At 39.3% G+C, this 21,240-nt stretch overlaps 2 protein-coding genes across 2 annotated transcripts in view; both read right to left on the reverse strand.

Annotated features, from left to right (window-relative positions):
• The window catches only part of sh2b3 (SH2B adaptor protein 3), a 54,045-nt gene extending 37,803 nt beyond the window's left edge, over window positions 1-16,242 (reverse strand). Inside the window, exon 1 of the mRNA XM_072432879.1 lies at window positions 16,105-16,242. The gene's annotated coding sequence lies outside the window, so the exon portion shown is untranslated. The remainder of the gene's footprint in view (window positions 1-16,104) is intronic.
• Window positions 16,243-20,219: 3,977 nt separating this feature from the next.
• pheta1 (PH domain containing endocytic trafficking adaptor 1) lies at window positions 20,220-21,207 on the reverse strand. The gene has a single exon (XM_072433791.1). It carries the CDS (start codon window positions 21,163-21,165, stop codon window positions 20,314-20,316), a length of 852 nt encoding a protein of 283 aa, XP_072289892.1. The 5' UTR covers window positions 21,166-21,207; the 3' UTR covers window positions 20,220-20,313.
• Window positions 21,208-21,240: the final 33 nt, after the last annotated feature.

Raw genomic sequence — 21,240 nt, forward strand, 5'->3', positions numbered from 1 at the left:
AATTCAAGTAAGAGAGGAAACAGGATGTGTGAAGAACACGTGAAAGATCTTGTCGGCTAAATAATCTCATGATTTGCATCAGTTCAGATCTTGACCACAGCAACTCGGGAATGGTTTAAGTTACATTTATGTTTAACCAGAGTGTCCAAAACGTCACAACAAAACGTCTGGGAACACAAAGGCTTAAAAAAAAACAGTTATCAGTGCAGTGGAAGTGCAAGGGAGGCCCTATTTATATCTCAGAGCCGATATCAGCACTCACACAACACTCCCCGTGTACCACATGGGAACAGCTTGTGTCAAATCTGATGGATGCAACTTAAAAGTGAAATGCTTCAAGTCAAATGTTACACAAAACAGGACTGAGATCTGAGGCTGTTGGTCTAAAGCTCAGAGGAGGTCAGAGGTCATACACCTGGAGTAAAATATGAGGTGTCGGGAGAATAGACCAGCCTCAAGGCGATAAAAGCATCTCTTGCAGAAAAATGTGCATGTTGCTGCATGAAGCTACTAAATAAGCTGCACGGCGGCTTATTTAGTAGCTTAATTTCCTGCTGTGCTCTCGTCTCAATAAAGCCAAAGGGTAAAAATAATAATAACATGCAATGTGTGAAGAAGTCTCTTATGACCCAGGTGTGAAAGAAAATCCAGTTTGGTACAACATAACCTTAAACTGGACACACCCCACTCCATATGTCTAACATGACGTTTGTGTTATTTACAATGTGAATGTGTCAATGGCACTATTCTTGAACATATTTAGTTATTTGTGAAGACAATGAGTTGGTGAGCCCACTCATTCAAATTTTAACAGGTATCCTTCAAACTAAGGATGGGTGATAATGACAAAATGTATGAATAATATAATTACAGTCCATCAGACATGCTCTAAAATACATGCTTGTGTAACAAAGACAGCAGCATTATTGAGTCAATTTCTTTGGATGATCATTTGTTTTATCAGATGTTGTATATATTTTTTTAAGTCTGTGGTAGTACATTTTGAACTCGTTTTTTTGCATAAAAAAAAAATAAAACTAGCATATTTTAAATATTCAATGCATAGCACGTTCTGCACAGGGACTATGAGATTATACCTTCAGGATGCTTCAGCGTTTGTAGCCTGGAGCGGCACTGTAGTCCACAACAAATTACCCCTTTGTGACAATAAATGTTATCTTTTTAAGCCCTCAAATTTAACAGTATAAAACTTGCAGTGAAAAATGTCACAGCAAAGATTCAAGATGCCAAGATTCACTCGCTTAGTATCCATAGCAACACTAAATTCACCTCAAATGTTTACCTTCTGAATTCAAACTGTTGAATCTGAAGGCTTGAAAATATAAATATTCGATTAATATACTGTATGTTGAATTTTAAATTGAGAACAAAACAAACAAGGAAAATGCATAGGCTACTGCAAATTTCAGCGACAATTCCCCCCCCAAAATTCAAAATCTAATTAAACAAATTATCTTCCATAAAAGTGAAGGGGAAAGAAGAATAAACACAAATCTATTTGACATTGGTGGAAACGGCATGACACAAGGTACATAAGAGCATGCTCAGAGAAATTGCTTAAAATGTACTTTTGTTGATTTGGCAAACAGATGTCGACATATATATTTGGTTCTCCTCTGATCCCAATTCTGACCTCATGGGAAATGCCAAGCTTGAATTACACACGAGTCTGACATAGCGATGTCAAAATATGTCATTTTAGTGTTGACACTTTTGGTGAGATCATGATTTCACAATTTTTGACCATTCATGAACATGAATTCACTTTCATTCATAAGATTGAATGCATCACGATCTCTCAAGTATGTGATTTTTCAAAGAATTTCGATTATAATTTTGTTTTTTTCCACAATTATACATCTGTGGTGACCAGTGACGGAGAGGACAGAGCTGGTAATGCAAACAACTAATGACGCAGACTAAGAGCAGAAAAGAGCCCATCATTCCTTATATGGTCTATACTTCCATGATGGTTTCTATGCATGTGGTGAGTTGCATAATCATTTGGTTCAGGTTTTGACAGAAGATGTTTAGTCCCTCCTCCTTCTACACACCAGCAGTCTTGACTCCATGTTGTGTGGGTCGTTTGTTCATTTTAGAGTTGTCAAAAGAAGCAATACCCAGACAATCCATACTGAAACTTCATACTCATTTGCACTGATGCGCATGAAGGTGGGATTTTCCTCAGTAGTTTAAGAACGGTCTTGATGCATCAGAACTAATGCAAGATGGAAATAAATAATAAACACACATGTCTGTTTGTGTTATTATCATTGTGTTGAAATCAGTTCTAAATTTCGATCTAGTTTATTTTTACCGATCCATCATAGCAACAAAATGTATCTGCACCATTCAAACAAACCAAGTTTTTCACCACGTTCTTTAACAGGTTATAGTTATCTATTGAGAGTGTTTTTTAAACTTCCTATAAGTTACCTGTCCTTTTCCTCTGTATCTACCTGCGTTGCAACAATGAAATTTTCCCATGTGTGGACAATAAAGGAATATCTTATCTTAGTTGATGTTTTCCCTCGTCTGAATTAAAAACAAGTCCCTCTATCTGTGTTTGTTTAGGAACTGGAATATGCTCGTGTCATTTCTCTGATCACAAAATGTAGCCTGAACCTGAAAAAGGCAAACGTTTTTTTTTGTACAGAGCAAAAGGTGAACAGCTGTTTTGAAGCGATGCAAAACTAGAAGAAGTCACATTGTTTGGAAGGAATTAGATCTGATCTGATATGAAGAAGAAAAGAAACATTCGTGACAGATTTTATAGTCCATTCATATTTGTGTGATACTTAATATTTACAGCGCAGTGTTTGCAGAGCTCTGATTTAATTGAAATGAGTCACTTTTCGTCAACTAAATGTACCCCTAAATAATAGAAAAGCCTCGTTCTACTGACCTGTACATTTTTCTGTAAGCATAAGCAAAAATCAATCTAAGGCTCGAGTCTCAATTAGCCTGCAAAGCATCAAAAGGCTTCGGCGTGGACTTCAAACACTCGGTCGTATGGGAAAAAATGCTGGGAAAAATAAACCAATTACACAAAAACGTAGCAACATGTGCACGACAGAAGCCGGGATTAAAAACAGATCGGGTTGAGATTTGAATTTCCATGGCCTAAATCGCTGAATGAATCACAGAGCGACACACAAAGCAGAGAGGAGAGCGAGCGAGCCGTGAAACACACCGGGGAGTATGAGGAGGCATTATTAATTAGACTATACTTTGACACAGCGAGTTCAGTAAAGATGTAAATAGCTTAAAGGTGCAGTGTGTAACTTTGCAAAGACGTGTGATTGAAAGGTGGAATGACCAATCAAATAAACACATTTAGTATGATTCCTAAAGAAAGACAAAATGTAAAACACAAAGCAAAAAGCTAATTCCTGCAGAATCAATAACAAAGTACTAAACTCTGTAAATCTGATATAAAAGAAGTTATAGGTTTTGTTCTGAATGTTATGGGGGATGTTTGACGGACGGTGTTTTCCACATTTGCGAGACACGTGCTACAATAGCTGCTGTGATTGGAAAGACCCAAACTTGGACTGCTCTAGATTCTCCTGCATTCAAACAGAAAGTAGGAGGAGCTGCTTCGCCAGGCAAGAATGTTACACAGAACAACACTAAACTTGATTACTGTTATTGTGGGTCTAAAATAGAAAAACAGCCATTCTAACAGTGAGCGGAGTCGACCCTGCACAGATCTGACAAGCCTAGTGGCACCTGCTCGTCTCCATAGGTTAGTTTAATGCCACACTGTGGGATATTCCAGGCAAAACAATATAATTTAGAGCAGATGGCTCCTCCACTAGAAAAGTTACACAGAACATGTTTAACAAACTACAAAGACCTTCACCAAGCACACCAGCACTAGAAATGTGACTAAAACATGACATTAAAGGTGGGCAATATTGACAGAACAGACTATCTCAATATTTGAATATACGATAATTGGATAATATTTAATCAGAAGGTACTAAATGTGCTAATATAGATGTACTGCACAAACTACTACAACTATTATGGGCAGACTCTTAGGGCTGTGGTCGACTAAAGAAACTCTTGGCCGACTAAAGACGTGTCCTGCCGACCGATTAGTCCACTAAAGAGGGTGTGGCAAAAACTTTCAAAACCACCAAGTATCTTTATGTGTAAGACCCAAACTGCAATAAAAAAAATTAAACTGCATCTGTATTCATGCAACAACAAAAAAACAGCTATTAATACAGGATGAAAGGTACGAGGAAATTATGTATCTATGTGTACAGAATCATGAGTTTAATCTGCCTTTTGTCCCAATTAAATCCTTATAATATAGATAAAAAGGACTAGTCGACCACTACAAATTTTGGTCGACTGAGATTCCATCGACCGATTAATCGATTAAACGACTGTCTCTCTGGCCTGAAACGTACACGGAGGAAGTGTCTAGGGTGAGAGAAGCCTGGGAGTCCATGCGTATTATAAATATCAAACTCAAAAACTCAATGTTCTAACTCTGCAGAGCTTCAAGCACCCACTTTGATATCGTTTTACAGATTGACAACTTTTCCGCGCTCTGTTCCTGGAGGACAATTTGACAGGAAAAGGAATAAAGCGATAATGACAGGGCGGGAAGGAAACGAGAAACGCCAAGAAAAAGTGGATTACAGACGCCTGTGCCCGTCTTGTGGCGGTGGGCAGCCCAGGTGGCATGGGTTGGCACGGCAACAGGAGGTTAAGGACCTCGCCGTCGACAGGAAGCCCTGCCCTGGTGAGCTCCGTCTCACAATGGAGTGATACGTCACACGTCCAGAGAGGAGGAGCACAAGAGATGCTTAAAATACACTGTGACCCAAAGAGGAGCTTCAACAAACAACACAAAGCTAGTTTTGTGTTGGCATTTCAAGTAAGAAGCACAATAATAAACTTTAATCACAATTTGAATGGTTACAATATCAAATCTCCAAAGTTGTAATCATCTAATATTCTTATGGCCTCTGAATATAAAAAAAATCATCTTGCAGTTCACAACATTATCACGATCCATGTACATCAGCAACTTTATATTGCCCTGAGGAGGGAATTAAAGCCATGCGCCGCTTCTAAGAGTTCACTGTGATTGGTTAATTCTGTCGGAGCGTGACAGAAGCTGAAGCATAGAATACATGTTCCTTTATGTCTACAGGTTTACAAGCTTTGAGTTGTTTAGTCAACTTTCTGTGGATAATACCGTATTTCCTGGACTATAAGTCGCACCTTTTTTCATAGTTTGGCCGGGGTGCGACTTATACTCCGAAGCGACTGATAATGTGATATTATTAACTTGTTATTTTTACACTGGCAACCGCATTTCACATGTTGATTATTTTCACACTGACAACCGGATTTTCCTTTATTTGATTTTGAAACAATCTGGATTTGAAAGATTTTTTTCTAAGAACTATTTAGTACTGAAAAAATTCCACCAAAAAAAGTGTCCCGAGAGAAAATGGTGACTAAGTCCACGTCTACAGGCTGCCGTTTGAATCTTATTAAAAGAGACGTAATGATTTGGCATCTGAATAAACGCTAGAAACCCTTTCTCTGCAGTAAAGTAGATCCTCTCGGTCCATCTTTTCGTGGTGCATGAATATGATGTGAATTTGTCATAGAAACAGCAGCTTATACATAACATAACAGAAACTCATGTATCATATGTATCTCTCACAGTTCTATTCTAGGCTCAAGCACAGGAGGAGTGTGAGGGGGAAAAGTGTACGTTTGAGCATTTTTACAAAACCATTCAGCCTTTGATACACATACTTTGGACCTATGCATTTTGGGTTGTCAGTCGGGTACATTTTCAGGAGACAATGGAGAGTTTAATCTCCCTTTTACTATTAGATCGTTTTAAAACCAAATAGCGTGTAATTTAATACCAATTCTTAATACTTGTTTCAATATTACCACATGTTGATATTGACACTCGTTATAGAGATCCGAACCTTTCTAAAACCGTTCAGGAAAGATCAAACAAATACTAATAGACGAGCAATTACCTTGGTATCGATATAATTAACTGTATGCAATTTATTTATTCTTTATCTCGTTCAAAAGTACTGGTTTTGGAAAGGAACTTGTCGGCTTTATCTGCTCAGCTGACTTGTGCTGTCGTCATGTGAGCGCCTTTGACTTTGTTTTACACAGAGCTGAACACGGGGCATTTACAGTAAAGCGGTCTGGAACTCTCTGGTTCAGAGTGTGACTGACCAACATGAAAGCAGCAGGCTACATAAAGGAACACATGAGCTGAGGGCAACGCATATATAAATAGGCCTGCTGGATCTTTGATAATGAGGAGGCGCGGAAAGCGAGCCGCGCAGCTTACATAATTCAAGAACATATTGTGATGAGGAAGCGGCGGTGAAACATGAGATAACCTTAGCCTCACTTCCCATCGGCCGCAGAGCGTATCAGCTGATCCAGACAGGAGAACAGAGAAGTCTGCGCCCACAAACAAACTAGCTCAGTTAACTGTGCCACGCTTGTGTGAATCTATTTTAAGAGTATGACAAAAACGAAGCACTCGATAGTTTTGTTCATTTTATCTGACGGCGAGGCTTTGATTGCACTCTAACCTGACCTGGCTTTGGCTTTGGCCTTGGCCGCTTAACAAAAGATTTCGCTCCATGAGGAAAAACATGTGGTTATGAGCAATACGGACAAAAATGAATCCCAAGAATAGTAAAAATAATAATAGTCGGACAATATTATGTCAATCCAGCAGAAAAATGTCTTTAAACATATTAGCTGAGGTTTAATTATTAGACAAATGTGAATTGTCTGTCAAATTAATCACAAAAGTGGAGAAAGATCACTTTATTTGAAATATAATTTATATTTTCATATAAAATCAGCTTTTTGTAGCCTTTTCCGCTATAAACAATAACTCAAAATTCAAATTTTGCATATTGTTAAAACAGCATTCACAATTTTATCTAAATGTTGATAGAGTGCCCAACTCTAGTGCAAAAAGCAATGAAATACACATCAATATATGCTTTTTCATTTGTAATGTGTAAATGGACGTCTCGTATCCCAATTTTTTCTCCTCACAAAAATATACTTTGTTGTTTATAGGCCCGTACTGCTTTTTTTAATAAGTTATGTATCATACATTATATATTTGATATTCAGTTTCCGCTTACCGTTATGGTTAAAATAATAACAACACCACAAAGACATTTAAAACTTTACCACATTCAAATCTGTAAAGTAAACAAACTGAGGCGATTTTGTCTTCCCCGCTTTCTGTGGCGCATAGTTTGACTCTTGCCTTCTCTTTTCTTTGCAAGAACATTGAACAGAGTAACGCTGCAAAGGCTCATTTAATGATGTCCTTAGCAGTCAGTGTTCTGTTCATGTGACCCGCGCTGCTGTCTGTTAAGGGGTTTTGTTTGGGTCACAGTAGTTCCTATCTCGGCCCCGCATTCCCACAACAATGCATGCTTCACGACAACACAATGCAGCTATTCTTAAAACACACAGAAATACACCACTGTCCCTTTTGGGTCATTTCCTGCTGTATGGGAACGGCAGAGGCTTGTAAAAGCGACCAGGGGACAGTTTTGACACAAAGTGCAGTCTTAACGATATGATATTTTTGCGATCCGTCTGAATAGAGCTAAAATGTGACTGTAAATGCCTCGGTTGATGTTCAGGAAATGAACTGACTGTAAATAGGGATGCTGCCATATAAAATTCTAGTGTTGAGATCGTCACAATTTCTTGGATCATTTGCGATGATTACGTGGCCAAACATCAGTGAAGTCCTCAATTTACTTTTAACATCTAATGCAGTAATTCCAACACGTTTGGATCCCCAAAGATTCACAAGGTGTTCTTAGAAAAGAGGTAAATTTTTAATAAAGGGACGGCATTGCTTCTGTAATATACATAATCGCTTAATTTCTGAATGAGAGCCAGAATACATTTTAAAAAGCATTTTACATTTAGGTTATGCATAGATTTAACTTCTTTTTTTTTTTTAATGGACACAAATTGAGTATGTTATCTATGATTAAGACCAATAAAAATGAGACAGAAATATCAAGTGTATTCTCCCAAACATGACAGACATTCCTGCATTTTTGTGGTTAGTTTTATTCACGTTTTATTATTACAGGCCCAATTCAGCACATTCTTGATGCATAGTGAAAATAAATGTTATTAATGCAAAAAGATTGTTGAGATATACCGCCCACCTCAAGTCACGATTATTATCTTTTATCAGATCATATCATCCCAAAAAGGGTAATATTATGTATCTTAAAAATCAACATGAATGTCAAGGCCTTGGCGAGACTTCCCGTGACTAATGCGGCCCGTGTCTGCAGTCTGTCATTACCGGCTGCACAGATCCGAGCACGTCGAGGAAACGGTAAAGTACAGGGCGCCGGAGATGTAATGACAGGCACGAGAGAGCAGAGGAGCACAGCGCAAGCACCGGGCTCACAGGAAGTGGAGCTGCAGACGGAAAACACGGGAAAACAACCACAAGAGTCCTAATAGGTTTGGTAAAAAGACGGTACCTTTTTTTCATTTTGAACAAGGTAATATCATAAAACATAACACGGCAGCTCATTTAGTAAGAATGAGTTGTACTTGTTGAGCTAGTATTCACAGGCCTGGAAACTATTGTCTGTCCAACATCTTTATAAATGACGGGGGAAGATTAAATCAGTGCAGAACAGATCACAGTGTCATCGGGAATAAACATGTAATGCTGATGACAAAATCTGGACGCTAATTGTTTGTCTGGCAAGTCCAGACTGAGATCTCTCTGTGTTTTTTATACAGAGAGATCTCAGTCCGGTCACTGGCCCGCTGTTGCACCTCGAGCCAAACAGAACCGTGTGAAATCAGATTAGTTTACTTCAGTGACGCATGTGAACTGGAGGAGCTCCTTGGGTCATCAATCAGAGTCTAAATCAAACTTCTCTCACCTTAACAGACATTTGTGCTTCGATCATTTGATCCTGCAGAAATCCGCACGATTTTTCAACGTGCAATGTGATTTTTTCCCCCCTTTTGATACAGACGGATATGTGTCCCTGGCTGGTTAATCCACCGGTCAATCACACCCATCTGAACTCAAAGAGATGAAACCAGTATCGGAGCAAATTGCATGTGTTTAAAAGCAGAAGAAGTTGTTAACAGCTTTTTCTTGCATTTATTTATTAGATTACAAAATAAAGGCTGTGTCCACGTCTATGGGATGCAGTTTGAATCTCATGAAGAAGCACTTTGACAAGAGCTACACCAGTTACTATGGGCATCAAACTGAATGTCATGATTTGGCATCTGAAGAAACACTAGAAACCATTTCATAACTGCCACAATCAGCAAAGTAAAACCTCTCAGTCGATGTTATTGTGGGGCAGGAATAATCTATAAAATCTATTAAATTTTTCAAAAGGCAAAGCTCTCTATTTACCGGTCAATCTACGTTCCTACCCTCACCTATGGTCATGGGCTTTGGGTAATGAATGAAAAGACAAGATCGCGGACACAAGCGGTCAAAATGAGTTTCTTCTACCGTGTGGCTGGGCGCTCCCTTAGAGATAAGGTGAGGAGCTCAGTCACACGGGGGGAGCTCGGAGTAGAGCCGCTGCTCCTCCACGTCGAGAGGAGCCAGCTGAGGTGGCTCGGGCATCTGTTCCGGATGCCTCCTGGGCGCCTCCCTGGGGGAGGTGTTCCGGGCATGTCTCACCGGGAAGAGGCCCCAGGGAAGACCCAGGACACGCTGGAGAGACTATGTCTCTCGGCCGGCCCTTCTTAAACTGCTGACCCGGCCTTGGATAAGCGGAAAAAGAATGATGGATGGAAAATTCTCCTATATTTGTGCTGATAAGGTTCGATATATCAGTCATCAGTCCGAGCTATGTAAACTTTTACCTGTACGGAACAACATTTTGTGTTCATAGTAAGCCTATTTAGATTTTTATATACATTTAAATTGTTTTTCTTCAATACATCCCGTTTTGATTCTGTATGTCTTGTTTTTATTATTGTTCATCGTTCTATGTTGCACTGAATCAGCAAAGCAAATTCCCATGTTTGTGAATTCTGTTCATTGACAATGGCAATGAACCTTTTCTGATTCTGATTCTTCATTCACAGGCCGTCGTCTGACGTGTCAAAACAAGAGTCACTCATTCACGACAAAGCCAGATCAAATCACTGCACTGTGAGCGCTTTGAGTCATGACTCAAATGTTCCAGCCCGTGCACACAGCTTTCTATTAAATCCACAAGTACTTTGACAATGACTCATTTGTGTTGCTCTCTTTGATTGATTGTGATGTTACAGAGGCTATGCACTTACACACACATGCATCATAGGGGTTGGTTAACTAATTGGATAGTTGGATAATTGTGATAATTTTAGTCAGAAGAAAAATCTACTACTTTGAATTCAATAAAAAGGCCCTTTCAAATATGATGTCATTAAAATCCTATAATACCAGAGCGGAGAAAACTGGAGGCAAAAGTGAAATGGACTTAACACATTTTTAGACGAAAATAATAATGGTTATTTTGGTTAAATTAAACTTGTGGTAAATACTTATCATAGTTTTACATCAGTCAAGTGGCAGTTTGGGAAGAAAAACTGAAAAATAAAAGTTGAAAGTTACTGGAAGGAGCGCTTTGGTCCAGAAACTAGTCCCTCCGTCTGTGTCATTAATAAGCAACGTTCAATTAAAAATACAGAGACAATTTTCATGCAGTGAACACATTTCATGACAATTTAAAATATTATTTACCTAAATAAAGGTATTATTATTTGTCAAATCATAGCTATAGTAAAATGTATGTTGATTTTGTTTACCCTATGATAGCTAGGTAACATCTGCTTCTCATGTCCAGCCAGGAAGTAACATGATAGACTTATCGGTTGCCAGTGTGAAAATAATGAGTAATGTCACAAATAAGTCGCTTTGGTGCAACATAAAACGATGAACAATGATAAAACAACCTACACCTGATGTCTCAAAACCTGCACCGTTTTACGTTAAACTGTGTGACATCCCTACATGCCTTGCATACAGGAGAGGGGAGCACGTGGGAGAGGGCAGGGATCAGCTGGGAATCATCTGCAGCCAGCTGACTTCCTGGAAGGCTTGGACCGGGCTCGACTTTTTCCACACACAGGGAACTTCTGAGCTAACAAGGTAAAACAGGCCGAGCAACTGTGGAGAGAACCACAAGCACGGTCTCTGCGCTTTACTGCCGAATGACTCAAGAACAGAGCATTTGTAAACGGATTATTTAAAAGGTTTACAAACGAAACCAAAAAAAAGGACAAAATTCCAAAATGGAGGCAAAAGTGGAGTGGAACATAGTATGATTTCAATGGAGAAGCTGGAAATAACCTCAGAATATCACGAATATGAAAAAGGAAGGTGTTTTTTGTCAAATGAAAACCGCTCAGACACGTGCGAGTGATGTCAGATTGTGTTTCACATTATTTGTTTATGTAATAGGGGATTATGAGAGACACTGAACATTTTCAAGTTTACTGGAGAAATGCATACAAAAAATATTGACTACACAATAGTTTTTCATTTTATATCTTATCTACATATATACTTTGAGCTTCACACAAAAAACTAAAAACAAACAAATACAAGTTATTTTTGTCATTGCAAAGACTTAAAATCATCAGCATTTAGATCTGATGTTAGATCTGACTTTTAAAGGGTTTGTACTGTAAAGGATCAATATTTTAAAGGGTCTGTATTGTAAAGGGTCAATATTTCAAAGGCTCTGTCTTATAAAGGGCAAATATTTTAAAGGGTCTGTATTGTCAAGGGTAAATATTTTAAAGGCTCTGTCTTATAAAGGGCAAATATTTTAAAGGGTCTGTATTGTAAAAGGTCAATATTTCAAAGGCTCTGTCTTATAAAGGGCAAATATTTTAAAGGGTCTGTATTGTCAAGGGTAAATATTTTAAAGGCTCTGTCTTATAAAGGGCAAATATTTTAAAGGGTCTGTATTGTAAAAGGTCAATATTTCAAAGGCTCTGTCTTATAAAGGGCAAATATTTTAAAGGGTCTGTATTGTCAAGGGTAAATATTTTAAAGGCTCTGTCTTATAACGGGCAAATATTTTAAAGGGTCTGTATTGTAAAAGGTCAATATTTCAAAGGCTCTGTCTTATAAAGGGCAAATATTTTAAAGGGTCTGTATTGTCAAGGGTAAATATTTTAAAGGCTCTGTCTTATAAAGGGCAAATATTTTAAAGGGTCTGTATTGTAAAAGGTCAATATTTCAAAGGCTCTGTCTTATAAAGGGCAAATATTTTAAAGGGTCTGTATTGTCAAGGGTAAATATTTTAAAGGCTCTGTCTTATAAAGGGCAAATATTTTAAAGGGTCTGTATTGTAAAGGGTCATTTTTTTAAAGGGTCTATATTTTAATGGGTCTGTATTCATGTGTTTCAGCTTCCTGTTTATAGATGATACTGTGAAGAATTTTTGCCCATTCAAAATATAGTTTCAAAGGCAACTGTGCAGGGTATCGTCACACTAAACCCCATAGATACACTGGAAACTAAGTCTGGCCTTTCGTCAATATTTTTTTGTGCAAGTTACAAACTCAAGCTTCATCTCATATATAATTTAAAAGCATAAAGATAACAAATATAAAAAAAAAAATAAAAAAAAAATACAACTAAACCTAATTCTAACCCCAACTTTAACCTGATTCGTAGCATAACTGTGACGGATCCAGCACCATTAAAAGTGGTGTCTATTGTAGTGGTGTCAAGCTGGTGACTATTGTCTATAAATAAAAATCATAATCGTACTTTGATAATCGTTGTCTGGACGATACAGACTCCAAACGCATGACCATGCAAAAACTGCAACATCATCAAATCAAAATAATAGACAATGCCCTTTATAATACATAATAGTCCTCATACTAGATTACCATATTTCAACCTTTATTTGATTGACAAAGTATTCGTAAAATCTCCATGTGCAGTAGTAATAATAGTTCTAAAGTCAAGTCAACTCATGGAAAAATTACCAGAGCAAATTAAAGCCGCGTAGCGGCGGGCTCTCGCCACCCGCGCAACCACCTTCCCGCGTGACCGCCTTCCCACGCAACCGTGTTTTGATCGCAATTGCCCCGACACTGCATTCTCTTAGACTTTTTTCTATAGACTTTATTCTTTAGGTTTATTCTTTAGACTTTATTCTTTAAACCCTCAGGTTTGACCTGAGGTCAAAGGTAGCTCTATCACTGTCCCAAGTTTCATGTGCCTGGGCCAAAGATTAAGAGTTTCATGTTTTTTGAACTAGTCGGCACTGTTGCGACGGGCGTTCTCGCAAGCTCCATTTTATTCGAGTTTGGGCCAAGCCGATCGCGTCCATGCCCCAATGTGGGACATTCATCAATGTTCAGGGGGTCAAAAATGCCCGAGTTGTGGCAAAATGACCATAAATAATAAGAAGAAGAAGAAGAAGAAGAAGAAACCAGGCAATAACAAAGACTTGTCACATTCCATTCCATGGAATGGCTCAAGCCAAGAACATGTTGCAGCCCTAATCTAATGCAAGTCATACCATTATGTATATGCAAAATACACACAAAAAAACAAATAAAGTAACAAACTTCCACATGTTTTTCAATGACGTTTAAATATCTTTTAAAACTATACTCCCACAGAATAATTCCCGTTTCTGGTGTCACAGAAATGCACGCAGTGTAATTTCTGACGACGTTGCATAATGAGATTAGTCACAAGTTCTCTTGTAATATTGCAGCGCGCTGGCTTTAACGCAATTCTGAGAAATCCACTGGTCTTATCAGTCCTCGCAAAGAGAATCACGGCCGAACAGCGTGCGCATACTCCCTGTACTTGTACTGTAGTACTTTTACTGCGTGGAAATAGATCTACACAAGTGTCACAAATTTCTGACCCTGAATTTGTCATGCATGTTCTTCTTATTAATAACATTTTGGGAGTAAAACATCACCTATTGCCACTGTTTAATCAATATAGGCAGTCCATTTGGTGTAGAAAGGTATTTTTATAGGTTCAAGGGATGTATAGGTTGAGGTTATGTGTACTTTTTTCAGCTTGCTTATCCATACAACTATCTGGCTCAACCATATCCTCCTTTGTAATACGTTTATACCTCTAGTTGTTCATTCCTAGATGTCAAAACATTTAAAAGTCACAATTTCAGATCTAATTCAGTTGTGGTAAACATCCCAAGTAATTGCCTTTTCCGAGAGGAGTTAGAAATGTGCACAGCCATTGAAGAAAAAAAGGAATCTGCACTGACCACTCAATTCACAAAATACCAGGAAATGAGGATGTCTCTGCGCTCCTTCACAAAAACTGAGTCAAATGGTTTGATTCGAACAGGAAGACGACAGCGAGCCGGCTGTTGCGCACACTTGGTTTCTGTTCTCCATGCCGCGGCCGCCAGAGGTAAGCGGACGTTCACTAAGGCACGCAAGACCTCGCACCAAGATGCGACCGACCCGAGACAACAGCACTACCGTATATATACACACAACTGCAAGTATAGCAACGGCTTGTGTGGGACAGTCGCACGTCAGAGCCTCGAATATCATTGCAGATTGCAGTTTGCGAGGCCCAGACTGCAAGGTTAGCAGGCTTTGCATATAACGAGGTCCTAGAGTCTCATTGCCAGAGTTAGCAGGAGTTTGAATGACCGAAACATTTGCAGTCATTTCAAACAAAGAGCGCGCGCACATTCAAACCGCCTTGAGATGTATGCGGTAATTAAGTCGACGTAGAGGTCAAAAGGACATCGTGGTGTGGTTTTTTGGGGGGCGTATCTCGATATTCGGAATGCATCGCGTCTTGGTTGAAGTTCAAGTCGAGCGTGAACCGTGATTGGGCCCTAAAATGACCGGCGAAACGGCAGAAATATCGCTCTTGCTGAAGGGTTAGTCCAAACTGGAGGGGGGGGCAGACACAGTGAAGCGTTCAGGACACAACAGGCTTAACTGTGTCGCCACACCTTCTTTTAAGGATTGTAACTGTAATCTTTGTTTTGTCTCTTACGAAAATGTTTGTTTGTGAGCTTATAGTGGGAGATGTAGTAAAAAAAAAAAAACGTTGGACCAGTTCACTGCAAGTCCTGACTCCTGAGGGCAGGCAAACATTCATCTGAGGGCCGCATTCGGTCCCCGAGCCATAGTTTCTGTCAGTGTTTTAGAGTCAATAGGTTTAATTTAGTCCATAGACTCGATATTCTAACTTTGCAGATGTCTAAAACAACATCTGTGATGTATTATCTCCCACCTCTCAGTAGCAGTCATCTGTTAGATTAGATTTACAGTGATGCAAATGAGTTAGAAAACCATGCACACAATGAAACAACTCAAACAAGCTACAACTTCCACTTACACTGTCTAAAGTACAGAGGGCATATCAGTGACTGCTCCTTTGTGCATTGCATTTCCTCCCTGGAGATGCAGATGTTTAAATATCAAGGCCAAATTACTTATGAGATGGCAATATTTTGGGCATGCATAAACCCCGTGTCTGCGTTTCCTCTCTTGTTTCAACAATTATCTCGTCAATGCAACTTATCTTTTCTTTATCAAGCCTCTGACAAAACAAAAACACACATCAAAACAGAATGCACACTTTGCCCTCGCGAGTAAACCGACATCAAAGAGGGAAAAGCGGGTCATACATCAAGAGTTTTGTATAGAAAGTATCCTCGAAGGCACGGCACGCAGCCCACTGTCCGAAAGTCCTGCGCCAAACGGAGAACGTGATAGAACTACTATATAACTATAACTTTCCCCGCTCAGAAATAAGTCATCATGTGAAAGAAGCGACTTTAAAGCCCTTTAAATCTAACTCTGCCACTTTTGAAGAGTTGATAAAAGGGCGAAGGGGGGAAAAAGATAGTTTGCGGGAAAATGCCTTGCGCTAAAATAGTGCGGCTCAAAAGAACGCGCAAACACAAACACACAATGGAGCGCCGGGGCTTGTATACACACACACACACACACACACACACACACACACACACACACACATCACAACATACTCACGTTCTTCGTTATCTCGGTCGGGCACCCGCCGCAGCTCGACTAACCAACAAGTCGGACTTCGCATAATGTGGCGAAGCGCATCCACTCTGAAGTCAACACGCGGGCGAGGAGCGGCCGAAAAGTGCGCACACGGAGCGCGGTGGGTCCGGCAGCAGCGGCAGGCGAGGGGAACTTTGTGCCGTCTCTGTCATGGTGAACGCACGCCTCTTGCCCCGCCGCGAAAGAAGGGAAGAAAGGAAGGAAGATAAAAAAAAGAGAAAAAAGGAAAGAAAAAAAAGAAAAAAAGTCTTGCGCGAACTTGACGCGGAAAAAGAAGTGGCGACTCGTCAAAAGCGCGCGTCGTTTCAAAATAAAAGCGCACGCTGATTGACACAGAGACGTGATGTTAGGCTTTCTTTTCTTTTTACATACTGCGAAGTCAATACGAGCCACACTGTTCAAATGAAAAGAAAAGAGGAAAGAAAGAGAGGAGGATGTGTCACTTGATTTTATGTTGAAACGCCGAAAGCAGATTGTTTAAACACGTTCGCGACTTTTACAACAGTTTACGTGCGCACCCAAATCTGATTATCGTCCGATTCCTGGACGTGGTGAGAGGGAAATTCGATTTATTGCACCAGATTTTGCTGCTTGCATGGCATTTAATTATTAAAAGCTGATCATTATGTAAGTGTGAGCGCGCGTGTTGGTTACCTTACCTGTTGGTGCTCGGAATGGTTTGAAATGTAGTAAAAGTACATATTAATGTTGTATTGGAGGATTTTGAATATCAAGGTCATTGACAAATAGTTGGCAGAAATAGTAATATTAGCTAATTGACGATATAACGTGCTTCTATATTGTAAACAGATATATTTGATTGTGAGACAAAGATTGGGAATCATTGATTAGCTGTATTTTATTTATAGGCTACTTAAACTATTAATTGTGCCATAATAAGTCCTTCGAAAATGGCTCCCAAAATCAAATACATTCAAACTCAAACTCCTGCCTATTACTATGGACATTATTAACAATCCGTCTTGATATATACTTATTGTTGTTTCTAATATAAAGTTTTAATATGACGCAGGTTGCTAGGATCTACGCATGACGTCAAACACCGAGGAGCGTGCTGGAAAATGGTTGCGCAGCGCCCCCTGTTGATTTTTTGGCCTCATAACATTCATTGTATTTTTTCCGAGACAGAAGGCACAAGAGTTTAATTCATGTTTGGTTTAATCTTTATTTGCAGAACCCGTGGACAAATGAATTTATTTTACAAAAGAAAACATGATCATCTGGGAGGTGCACTCAAAAGTACACATTTCATTACAATTGCAATTATTGTTAGCTCAGTAAAGACACATTAGATGGTTTCCAAAAATAGTTTATCAAAATATTAAAGACAATGATGTAGTATTTGTATTTGTACAGCTTATGTACAATTTATGATTTTTGATTATCAAGGATGTGCCTTTTCAAGTTTTAAGTGAAATTATTTAAGTTTAGACCATTTTAGACTGTTTTGAAAGCCAAATGAAATCTGGCAAATAAATCTGATCTTTTTTAAACACCTACTGTTGTTGTTGTTATTACTATCAGTGGATGTTTGGAGCATTGTATTGGGAAGTTCAATTCATTTAAAAATAATCATTTTACTTTCTAACATTTTCTCTTTCAGTTTTGTCACATTAGCTTCTCCCTTGTTTACATAATTTTCCATGTGTTTCCAGATGTGAACATCAGATAGAAAGAGAAATCAGATTACTCACATCAGATGTAACAGTTATCATGACTTAACTTCAGAAATCAGATAATGATCAGATGGTTTTGATGTGCATGTGAACGTTTAAACAACAAATCATTTTCAGTGCCCATCGAATCATTCTAGAAAAACTACAAACAAGAGGAGCAATTGCAACGTAGTTTATTGAGAAATACTGTCAACATTAGTAAATGTGATCAGATAATAATAATAATACTACAGTACCATAGTAAATAACACGTTCATCAAGTAGAATGTCCTTTTTTCTTGGCTCTTGTTTGGAAATGGAATAATCAAAAACCAAACTTTGCTGCAGCTGGAAATCGGCACCAACATTTTGTACATAGTCCTTCCAAACAGTAAAAGGGTTGAACATAATTGCAGTGCTGTGCATCAATGTGCCACTGAGCCATTGTCACGAAAAATGCAGTATTAAAAGAGAAAAATAACAGCAGTGGGATTGAAAGACATATTATACATATGAGAGGAAATGGTAAAAGTGCATTGAGAAATCATAAGGCACAGTAAATTATAGGCTTCATGTGAACATTTTGATAACATTATGTAACAGACAGTAACCCACAAGGCCAATTTGTGATATATTTGTGTTTATCCAAGGTAACACAATAGAGGTGGGCGATGTACTGTACAAAAAAAACGCAAAAATGGTGGTATTTTTCATAATTCTTTCATACATTCATTTTCTATTGCTCGATCCCAGCAGGGGGGGCCTGCCTATCCCTGTTACTTTAGACCTTATTTATATTGTCTAGAATTTAAAATCATTGTATTTAGTGAGTAATCTTCCAAACAAGGTATTTTGTGATAATTTTGCTCTTTGAGGTTGATTTGAAATGCCACTCACTTTTTGTTACGGGTATGTTTCTTTTGGACTGTAGTGATCGGCGCATTTATACCAAATTATGATTATATATCGATACTGACCGAGGTTTTGAAAAGTATTTAATCTAATGCAAAAATATAAATTCTTAAAAATTTGAACAAAAAAAAATGCAATTGTAATTCGGAATACATTGTTTATAATCTATATATATATATTAGCTGCCGTGGAGCAAAGATAAGGATTGCCTAAGAGTTTGAATGCATTTTTAGAGAATACTCAGTTGTATCAGAATCAAACCGATATTGCAGTACTTGCCATTATTACTTGGTATATGATTGAAACAAAAAACAAATAAAAATAAATGAATGTTTTTTTGCCAGCATCACCCACCACCTCTATCTACGGGTTTTTGAATGGTTAAAAGTACAGGAATTGTCTATAAACCATCAGCCAGTAATGTTATAAAGACTGAAATCACAGAAAATTTGTGTTAACTGCTACAAATTACAGAGTTGGGAATCTAGACAGAGAAGGGAGAACTAAAGTGCTCTCATGACAAAGCATCGTCTGGCTGCTGGCAAACAGGTGCCAAAAATACCCTGACAAGTGGCTCAGGGCATTCTCGGACATTGGCGATTACCCAGCTCCTGCAGTCAAGTGTCCGGAGACGCCCGGGGGCCTTTTGTTTACGGCCAATGTCAGTTCCACTCAGAGCGGGCACATTCCTCTGCGTAAGTGATCCGAGAGTCAAAAACGTTCAACTCCGAGCAAGTTCAAATTCCTCCAGAAAACATCAGCAACAGATGATTGTGATTTTAATAAATGTCACATCTTTCTGCTTTCATTAACACAAATAATTGCACAATAATCATCATGGTAAAGATGGACTGTGTAACTTTTCTTGTGTATTGTCGCAGCCTACTTTTCTCTATGGAGATGTTATTGTGCTGTCTGAAATGTTCCATAGTATGGCTTTAGCTTATCCATCTTGAATTATTTTCATTTCTTTTATAGCTCAAATACCTGCAATGTCCTTTCCCATTCTAATAAAGCCTACGAGCCAAAAGGAAAGGGAAAAAACATCCCTCCACAAATCTGACCTGTACCTTGGATAAGTTGCATCACTCGCTTGTCTCCATAGAGATAAACATGTTTAATGCCATATTACTAAACATTCCAAAGCCCCATGGAGAGAAGTGGACCCTCCACCAAAAATGTTGCATTACACCATTTGGAATAGTATAAAAGTACAAAAAATTGGCTATATCAATACAACTAATACAAAACCCCTTTAAGAATGTATGACTGGTTTGATTGGATGGGTTTGAAAAAAATTGTATGAAAGACTGTTTAAGGAAGGGACTGAAAAAAGGGATCAAACTGGTAAAATCTTGGGAATGTGGCAGTAATATAAGATCAACTTATACCACTCGATTATACAGTATACTTAGTATATGACAAACATGTCGAATGATTCTTTGTAACATAAGGAAAATGTAATTTAGATTGGCACAACAAGTCTCACATTCAGATCTTTGCCTTTAGAGAGGTTCAAAAAGGCAGAAAAATCTGTTGGAATGATAATATCATAGGTCAAACTAAAGTGACAAAGTGGCTTTTATTGGCTCTCCAGCCACTCGGCTCTCAGCTCCTGCACCTCTCTGCCGTACCAGTCATGGAGTTTTGAGAAGCAGCCTGTCCCCGGGGAGAAGGGGTTCTCCAGTGAAGCACCCATCCTCCGAGGGGGCACAGGGGGTGCTCTCACCCCCTCAACCCGTGCGTTCATTATGATCCCAGAGTCCTCACTGCCATCCCAGGACGCACAGGACGACGCCCCCTCAATGGAGCCGTTAGACATGGCAGCTGGACCTTTACTCCACGCCACTCCATTTTCTTTGGACGAGGCCTCATCCTGGGCACTCTTTTGGGCAGAGAAAGCAGCAGACATGGCTGGAGCGCTGGCGGCAGAGGACAGTGAAGAGGAGGATGAGGAAGAAGAGGAGGCCCCTGACCTGGAGCGAACAGCCTGTTTTCTCCTGATGGACCTGGGTTTACCGGACACGCCCCCCTGTGTCTCCTGGACCTCCTCCAGCTGCCTCTCCAGCTCCTTCACCACCAGCCGCATGTAGTCAAAGCTGGCCCTGGACAAGGCTTTCACCCACGACTCCATGGCTGCCTGGCTTTCAGCCGCCATCTTGTAGATCCGAGCTTTGGCACAGTCAAACTTTACAGCAAAGGCAAATTCCTCTGCTGATTCACACAGCTCCACAGTGCAGCCCTCCAGGACAATGACACCTATCGGCTCGCGGCTGTCTCGCTCCTCGAAGTAGAACAGCATGTTTCCCTTCAGCACAAACCAGCGGCGGTGATAGGCCGTGTTCCGCTCACCTTTTTTAAACAAGAAACCGGTTTTGTCTGGAGGGGAATCACATGTGGCATAGTGAGCCACACTCCGCTCATTCAGCTTCATTCTGACTCCTCTTCCTCTTTCCAACAATGGCTTTAATTATCTGTGGAAACAAAAGCACAACATCTATTTGGTACA

This window comes from Eucyclogobius newberryi, unplaced genomic scaffold, assembly GCF_026437365.1.
Source record: "Eucyclogobius newberryi isolate DKJ021-1_F unplaced genomic scaffold, fEucNew1.0.hap1 SCAF_6, whole genome shotgun sequence".
Classification (NCBI taxonomy): Eukaryota; Metazoa; Chordata; class Actinopteri; order Gobiiformes; family Gobiidae; genus Eucyclogobius; species Eucyclogobius newberryi.